Source organism: Salmo salar, chromosome 12 (assembly GCF_965601325.2).
Source record: "Salmo salar chromosome 12, fSalSal1, whole genome shotgun sequence".
Lineage (NCBI taxonomy): Eukaryota > Metazoa > Chordata > Actinopteri > Salmoniformes > Salmonidae > Salmo > Salmo salar.
The window spans coordinates 57,813,401-57,822,131 of NC_138302.1; the positions used below are offsets into that span (position 1 = coordinate 57,813,401).

Consider the following 8,731-nt stretch of genomic DNA (forward strand, 5'->3'; position numbering starts at 1 on the left):
AATACATGGGATTTACAGTGCCGTCAAATCAAATCCAATTTTTTTGGTGACATACACATATTTAGCAGATGTTATTGCGGGTGTAGCGAAACTCTTGTGTTCCTAGCTCCAACAGTGCAGTAGTATCTAACAATTCACAACAATACACACACATCTAAAGTAAAAGAATCGTATTAAGAAAAATATAAGGACGGGCAATGTCGGAGTGGCACTGACTAAAATACAGTAGAATAGAATACAGTATATATATATATATATATATATATATATATATATATATATATATATATATATATATGTAAACCTTATTAAAGTGACTAGTGTTCCATTATTAACATGACCAGTGATTCCATGTCTATGTATATAGAGGGCAGCAGCCTCTAAGGTGCAGGGTTGTGTAACCTGGTGGTAGCCGGCTAGTGATGGCTATTTAACAGTCTGATGGCCTTGAGATAGAAGCTGTTTTTTCAGTCTCGCCATTCAAAAAACTCAAGGACACTGTACTACAGCAAAGACTACAAAACAAAAACAAGAATAATACAATAAAAGGAATAAAAGGTACATAGCTTAAGCCAGGGCTGAGTGCATAAAAACCTTAACCCCAACATGATTTGAACACGCAACCTTCTAATCTGGAGTCAGCACGAGTTATTGGTTGACCACCAGATGTGCAGGGGAGGCATGGTTTAATTGAACTGTTCCATAAGACGATTCCTCGCCATCGGAACGTGCTTCCCCCCTGGCACGAAAGGTGTGAGTCTAGAAAATGTTGGGTTGCGACAACCAATCATATCAGTTTTTGCTACCAATAAATTACTAAGAATTCCCCTCGCCAATGAATCAGACACAGCTGTTTTGCAATCGGTATGGCATCAGACATTTAATCTGACTTTCCAGGCTCCACGTCGCTGTTCCAGCAATGCTTTGACATTTACTAGTTCCTGATTCATTTCCTGCGCTGGGCAAATCAGGCAGAGTTTGCATGTGTTAAAAACTTTGCAAACAACAAAACGCTTAGTCAGAGTGTGCTGTGCACATGCTATCCTTCAACCAAGATATCAACTTAGGCAGTGATTGTTTTCAAGGTACTTATAAGGACTGATACACTATGTTAAATGTGATATCAGAGCACTTAACTCCTTTTGAACAATTCATTGTATAGCTACAGAAACACCAGTACAAATAAGTTAACCTGATTGTGACTGTAATGAAAAAAATAAACATTATTTTCTGACAATTGTTTTTTTTGACATTGTGGATAAGTCATAACTATTATTAATAATAACAGATTCTAATAAACTATAACAAATATGGTAACATGCTGAAAAGTACACTTGATTTCTTAATAATTACTTGTTATATGGTTGCATTGTAATACATTATTACTATTATCAATTACGCTATGGCAAGTACCAAAACTTTTGCTAGGCAGACCATGAGGTTATACAGGTCTGTCTCAAGCCTGATGCTCAATTTTAAATAGACCCCTTGCCCCTTACCCTCTAGTCACACCTTTTACCCTTATCCCATAGGCACTTCCCCCCAAACTTCAGCCCACTGCTAGTACAACTGAAACATAAGATAGATAAATTAATTATGGGGAAATCTCAACCTTGAGCTTGACTTGGTAGAATGGTCACCATATTCTTTATATCTATCCCATTTCAAGGTCAATCTCAAATCAAATGATAATGTATTGGTCCCATACACATGGTTAGCAGATGTTATTGTTAGTGTAGCAAAATGCTTGTGCTTCTATTTCTGACAGTGCAGCAATATCTAACAAGTTATCTAACATTTCCACAACAACTACCTAATACACATAAATCTAAGTAAAGGATTGGAATAGGAATATATACATATAAAATATATAGAAGAACAATAGGCAATCTCCACAAGTACATAGGTGGTTTGGTGGTAGGAGAAAGGTGCTAGCTAGGGTGCAGGGGCTAGTTGTAGGGACTATACTGAAGAGGCTAAGGGGTGACTAATGCACCCATCTCTATGGTTGTCAGTTTCACCAAATGATTACAACCAAAAACAGACTTGCTTTTTTAATTGTCAGCTTATCATGTCTTAAATCAAGGACATATGAAGTTTATCAGTGTTTTTGTTAAGGCAGTGGAAACCCTTGTTCAAACAAGTGACTGAGGCTGATTGAGTTTTGCTGCGGAATGGGAAAGTCATGGAGATATGTGAAAGATAGGAGTGGTCGTTGAGAGTATAAAAGGGTCCAGCAGCCCATGGAGCAATGTACAGAGAAAACATGGGCAAACTACTCATCTGCATTGGTAAGTGGAATTTATTTTGCCTTACTTAGCGTATAACTGTACTTTTACTCTATCTTTCTTTCAAACCTTTCATTTACATTTTCATTGTAAAACAATTACCAACATTCAAACATAAAAGGCTCCCTATGGAGAGAATTGGCAACTGACGAATGTCCTCTAGCTATGCATTTTGTCTATGCTACTGTGTTCAATGTCTGTTTCTAAGGACTGAGGTTGCCAGCCCCATGACCAACCTATATTCATGTCTGAGGAGAAGAACTGCACTTTATATCATTATCATTACAGTTCTGAATTATGTTGACTTTTTAAAAAGTTTAAGGTAACATAAAATCTCCCTTTTTCTTTCTCCCTTCTTTATTTCTCTCTCTCGCTTTCTCTCTCACTATTCTCCTCTTTCTCCCTCTCTAGGACTGGCTCTCCTGCTGCATGCGCAGCTAGGTAAGTTTTAAGTTAATTTAATTTACATGTAGCCAGCATCTAGGTACGTTTTAAGTACATTTCATTTACATGTAGCCAGTATCTAGGTAAGTAGCCAATCAGAGAACAATAACTCAACTTAGAGAGCATGACAACCCTGACTCTAAAACTGCCTAACTCCAAACTCTAACATTACTACTACCCTTCCAAAGGATCCTCCTACATCCTCTCCTGTTATTTCACTAACTGGGGCCAGTACCGGCCAGGAGCAGGCAAGTATTTCCCCACCAACGTGGACCCCTGTCTCTGTGACCATCTGATCTATGCCTTTGCCGGCATGGCCAACAACGAGATCAAGACCTACGAATGGGACGATGAGAAACTCTACGGACAGTTCCAGGCTCTCAAGAACCAGTGAGAGAGAGACACACACATGCACAAACACACACACACAAACACACACTCAAGCAGGCATGCACACATGCACATACGCATGCATGCATGCAGGCACGCACACACATAGATAAAATGCAGGCAAACAATTTCTCATTCAGGCATGTACATACCACAGGAGGTTGGTGGCACCTTAATTGTGGAGGACGGGCTCGTGGTAAGGGCTGGAGCGGAATTAGTGGAATGGTATCAAATTTGTGAAACACATTGTTTCCATGTGTTTGATGCCATTCCATTTGCTCCATTCCAGACATTTTTATGAGCTGTCCTCCCCTCAGCAGCCTCCCGTGGTACACACACATGCACGCCTAAGCCAGGACTAACCCTAATTCTTGTATTTGGTAACAGGAACAGCAACCTGAAGACTCTGCTGGCCATTGGAGGATGGAATTTTGGCACTCAGCCGTAAGTGGAGATGCATATAAACATGCAAGTGCACACACACATTTACACACACACCCTGTGTCTGAGCTCTGTGTGTGTACCCAGGTTCACAGCAATGGTGTCCAGTGCAGCCAACCGCCAGACATTCATCAGCAGTGTTATCAAGTTCCTGAGGCAGTACGAGTTTGACGGCCTGGACATTGACTGGGAGTATCCCGGATCCAGAGGCTCCCCACCCGCAGACAAGGCCAGATTCACCACCTTGCTGCAGGTTAGACTCAAACACTCACACACACACACACACACACAGACACACACACACACACACACAGACACACACACACACACACACACACACACGAAATAGCTCTTGCACACACAAATGAACACACAGACAAGAATGAACACTTGAACACCCAAATGAACACACACACCCCTCTGTGCACTGTCTCCCTCTAGGAGCTGATGGCTGCCTTTGAGGCTGAAGGAAAGAGCACCAACCGTCCTCGTCTGATGCTGACTGCAGCTGTGTCTGCCGGAAAGGGAACCATCGACACCGGATACCAGATCGCCGAGATTGGATCGTCAGTACATACACACTGGGTCTCATTCATATATTAGTTCTTAGGAAAAATGTGTACATTAAAACATGCATGATCTATCAAACACTTCTTGGCATATTGGAAACTCTCTTTCTCCCTTCTCTCTCCCTCTCTCTCTCCCTCTCAGGGTGTTGGACTATCTGCATGTGATGACCTATGACTTTCATGGATCTTGGGAACACAACACTGGAGAAAACAGCCCTCTCTACAGAGGACCAGCTGATCAGGGAGCCTACATCTACTTCGATGTGGTGAGTCTCTCTCTCTGTACCCATCTCTTCCTCTCTCTCTTCCTCTGCTCATCTATCTCTTCCTGCCTATTTAGTTTTGAGCTGAGAGTGAGTAGCACATATTTCTTAATAATTCTTCTCTCTCCAGTGTTCTCACTACCACATACTGTGTGTGTTCTCAGGACTATGCTATGAAGTACTGGAAGAGCAATGGTGCCCCCGCTGAGAAGCTCCTGGTTGGATTCCCCACCTACGGCCACACCTTCCAGTTGGCCAGTGGCTCTAACACTGGAGTGGGCGCTCCCGCCAATGGCCCCGGCCCTGCCGGACCATTCACCAGACAGTCTGGCTTCCTGGCCTACTACGAGGTAATTGACACAGGATTAAGATGGGTCTGAAATTACACCCTCTTCCAATCCCTACACAGTGCACTACTTGTGTGCTCTGGTCAAAGGTAGTGTCCTGGGGAACAGGGTGTCATTTTGGACGCAAACCCAGTGTATGTTTTTGAGTGATTACATCTGCAGCTTCCTGAATCATGCAACTTCCAACCCTAACGTTAGTGTGTGTGTGTGTCATTAGATCTGCACCTTACTGAAGCAGGGAGCTACCCAGGCCTGGGACTCTGCCCAGATGGTGCCCTACTGCTACACCCAGCAGAACGTCTGGGTTGGTTATGACAACGTCAAGAGTTACCAGGACAAGGTCTGTGTTTGTGTGGGTGTTTGTCTGTTGGGGGAAAGATATAACTAGAGGGTAATGGCGTAGCATCCTACTCTGTTACAATAAGCCTAATAATATATGGATTTAAACAGTCGATTTTATCTTCGTGATTTACAGTAGTGAGTGCATTCATTTTGTTATGGGTGACACCAGCGAGAATCGAATCCACCATCCTGTCGTTGCAAGATCTATTCCCTACCAACTGAGCAACATAGGGCAAATGATGAAGTTCTACCACCTATACATATTTATCCAATTTTACCCAGTTAAGTAAACCCTCCTCTCCCCTCTCTTTCTCCCCTACAGATCGAGTGGCTGAAGAACACTGGCTTCGGAGGAGCCATGGTATGGAGTCTGGATCTGGATGACTTCTCTGGAACCTTCTGCGGACAGGGCAGATACCCACTGATCAACACCCTCAAATCTGGACTGGGAACCGGAGCCGGTGAGAGACACAGACACAAACGCAAGCCTGCATGCACACACAAACATAAAATAACAACCCTCTCTATCACTATCTCAACCAGACCTGGGTTGAAATAGTAGTTGAAAAGATCTCAACCCCCTTTCTCTTCTAACTCCCCCCACTCCTATGTCCTCCATATCTCCCAGGTTGTGCCGCCCGTAAGGACCCCATCGCCCCAGTGACCCCTACCCAGCACCCACTTAACCCCCCACAGCCCGGTGGTCAAGGTGGCAGCAGCGGTGGCAGCGGCAGCAGTGGCGGTGGCAGTAGTAGTAGCGGATCTGGCTTCTGCGCCGGGAAGGCTGACGGAATATACCCTGACCCCACCAATGCCAACCACTTCTACAATTGTAGCCAGGGCAAGACCTACGACCAGCAGTGTGCTGCCGGCCTGGTGTTCGACACCAGCTGCAAGTGTTGCAACTGGGCCTAAGAAACCATGGTTCCCCCCTTATTAATGAAGGAGCTGGGTCTGAAGGTTGTGTGGTTGTTAGGACCACTGTTGTCGTGGCCTATTTTAACATCAGCTCCATGTAACATGTCAAATCCACTCTAATAAACTCCCAACATATGAATGCATCCTGCTGTCTCAGGAATTTTACTTATTCTGCTCTGTGTGAGTTTTAGGTCAACTTCATTGTACTTTGAGCAGAATCACCTTGTATCCCACATAGCTAGTCATTATCTGAACAAGAATAGCAATTCTACTCCTCGCCCTTCTCAAACTGATTCCCTCAAACACCTTTTGTCAGTTTAGATTTTATACAATTCATTCCACAACAGAGAATCGCAGTAAAAGATAAGTCCTTTACTGCAGTCAAACTTTACCAGGCTGACAGACACGGTATAAAGCACGCAGAGCTTAGACTGACTCATCATTACCATGACATAATGATAGGCTCACCATTTGTCTTTTTAACTACCATTTAATCCTATATCAAAAATACAAGACACCCATTTCAAAACTGTTATTTTTGAAATGCTGAAAAGTAAGAATATATAGTAAATATTATTTTCTATACAGAATTTGAATATAACTTGACATGCACATTGTTTTATTTCAAATCAAACTCTTTGTCACATGCGCCGAATACAACAGGTGTAGACTTTACAGTGAAATGCTTACTTACAAGCCCTTAACCAACAATGCAGTTCAAGAAAGAGTTAAGAAAATATTTATCAAGTAAAAAGTAACACAATAAGATATTAACGAGGCTATATGAAGGCGGTACTGGTACTGAGTCAATTTGCAGGGGTACTGGTTAGTCAAGTTAATTTGCTCATGTAGGTAGGGGTAAAGGGCGGGGGGGGGGGGGGGACGGGGGGGTCAATGTAAATAGTCCGTGGTGGCCATTTGATTAATTGTTCAGCAGTCTTATGGCTTGGGGGTAGAAGCTGTTAAAGAGCCTTTTGGACCTAGACTTGGCGCTCCGGTACCGCTTGCCATGCGGTAGCAGAGAGAACAGTCTATGACTAGGGTGGCTGGAGTCTTTGACAATTTTTTGGCCTTTCCTCTGACACCACCTAGTATACAGGTCCTGGATGGCAGAAAGCTTGACCCCAGTTATGTACTGGGCCGTACGCACTACCCTCTGTAGCGCGTTACGGTCAGATGCCGAGCAGTTGCCATACCAGACAGTAATGCAACCGGTCAAGATGCTCTCGATTGTGCAGCTGTAGAACTTTTTGAGGATCTGGGGACCTATCCCAAATCTTTTCAGTCACCTGAGGGGGAAAAGGTGTTGTCGTGCCCTCTTAACAACTGTCTTGGTGTGTTTGGTCCATCATAGTTCGTTGGTGATGTGGACACCAAGGAACTTGAAACTCTCGACCCGCTCCACAACAGCCCCGTCAATGTTAATGGGGGCCTGTTCGGTCCGCCTTTTCCTGTAGTCCATGATCAGCTCCTTTCTCTTGCTCACATTCAGGGAGAGGTTGTTGTCCTAGCACCATACTGCCAGGTCTCTGACTTCCTCCCTATAGGCTGTCTCATCGTTGTTGGTTATCAGGCCTACCACTGTTGTGTCATCAGCAAACTTAATGATGGCGTTGGAGTCGTGTTTGGCCACTCCGTCGTAGGTGAACAGGGAGTACAGGAGGGAACTAAGCATGCACCCCTGAGGGGCCCAAGTGTTGAGGATCAGCATGGCAGACGTGTTGTTGCCTACCCTTACCACCTGGGGGTGGCACATCAGGAAGTCCAGGATCCAGTTGCAGAGGGAGGTGTATAGTCCCAGGGTCCTTAGCTTAGTGATGAGCTTTGTGGGCACTATGGTGTTGAACGCTGAGCTGTAGTCAATGAACAGCATTCTCACATAGGTATTGCCGATGTTGTCTGGTGAGGACCTGCCTTACAACAGGCCTACAAGCCCTCAGTCCAGACTCTCTCAGTCTATTGCGGACAGTCTGACACTGACGGAGGGATTATGCATTCCTTGTGTAACTCAGGCAGTTGTTGTTGTCATCCTGTACCTGTCCCACAGGTGTGATGTTCGGATGTACCGATCCTGTGCAGGTGTTGTTACATGTGGTCTGCCTCTGCGAGAACGATCAGCTGTCCGTCCTGTCTCCCTGTAGCGCTGTCTTAGGCATCTCACAGTACGGACATTGCAATTTATTGCCCTGGCCACATCTGCAGTCCTCATGCCTCCTTGCAGCATGCCTAAGGCACGTTCACGCAGATGAGCAGGGACCCTGGGTATCTTTCTTTTGGTGTTTTTCAGAGTCAGTAGAAAGGCCCCTTTAGTGTGCTAAGTTTTCATAACTGTAACCTTAATTGCCTACCTTCTACCACCTACCGCCTACCGCAAGCTGTGTCTTAACAACCGTTTCACAGGTGCATGTTCATTAATTCTTTATGGTTCATTGAGCAAGCATGGGAAACAGTGTTTAAACCCTTTACAATGAAGATCTGTGAAGTTATTGTCACGGGTGTCGTTGTGTATTGATGACCAAAACGCAGCAGGAATGTGGATGCTCATCTTTATATTTATTAAATAAAGAGACCACGAAAAAAATAACAAAACAAAGAATGGCAGACGACAGTTTTACAGGCTATGACAACTAGCAGTGCAAAAAACAACTACCCACAAAAACCCCAGGTGAAAACAAGCTCCTAATATATGACTCCCAATCAGGAACAATGACGTACAGCTGTTCCTGATC

General features: G+C 44.2%; 1 protein-coding gene across 1 annotated transcript; it reads left to right on the forward strand.

Moving 5' to 3' along the window:
• Positions 1 to 2,222: 2,222 nt before the first annotated feature.
• LOC106565087 (acidic mammalian chitinase) lies at positions 2,223 to 6,145 on the forward strand. Its single transcript, XM_014131770.3, has 11 exons — positions 2,223 to 2,291; positions 2,700 to 2,729; positions 2,921 to 3,122; positions 3,510 to 3,566; positions 3,651 to 3,816; positions 4,005 to 4,129; positions 4,275 to 4,398; positions 4,560 to 4,745; positions 4,960 to 5,082; positions 5,407 to 5,545; positions 5,713 to 6,145. Exons 1-11 carry the CDS (start codon positions 2,252 to 2,254, stop codon positions 5,997 to 5,999), a joined length of 1,479 nt encoding a protein of 492 aa, XP_013987245.1. The 5' UTR covers positions 2,223 to 2,251; the 3' UTR covers positions 6,000 to 6,145.
• The last annotated feature ends 2,586 nt before the right edge of the window (positions 6,146 to 8,731 follow it).

What these genes read in the sequence shown, in the direction of transcription:
- LOC106565087 (XM_014131770.3), top strand. Translation starts at nt 2,252, where the DNA reads ATGTACAGAGAAAACATGGGCAAACTACTCATCTGCATTG. An exon ending in CCTGCTGCATGCGCAGCTAG is followed by an intron (nt 2,730 to 2,920) that starts GTAAGTTTTAAG and finishes ACCCTTCCAAAG; the next exon opens with GATCCTCCTACATCCTCTCC. An exon ending in CCTACATCTACTTCGATGTG is followed by an intron (nt 4,399 to 4,559) that starts GTGAGTCTCTCT and finishes GTGTGTTCTCAG; the next exon opens with GACTATGCTATGAAGTACTG.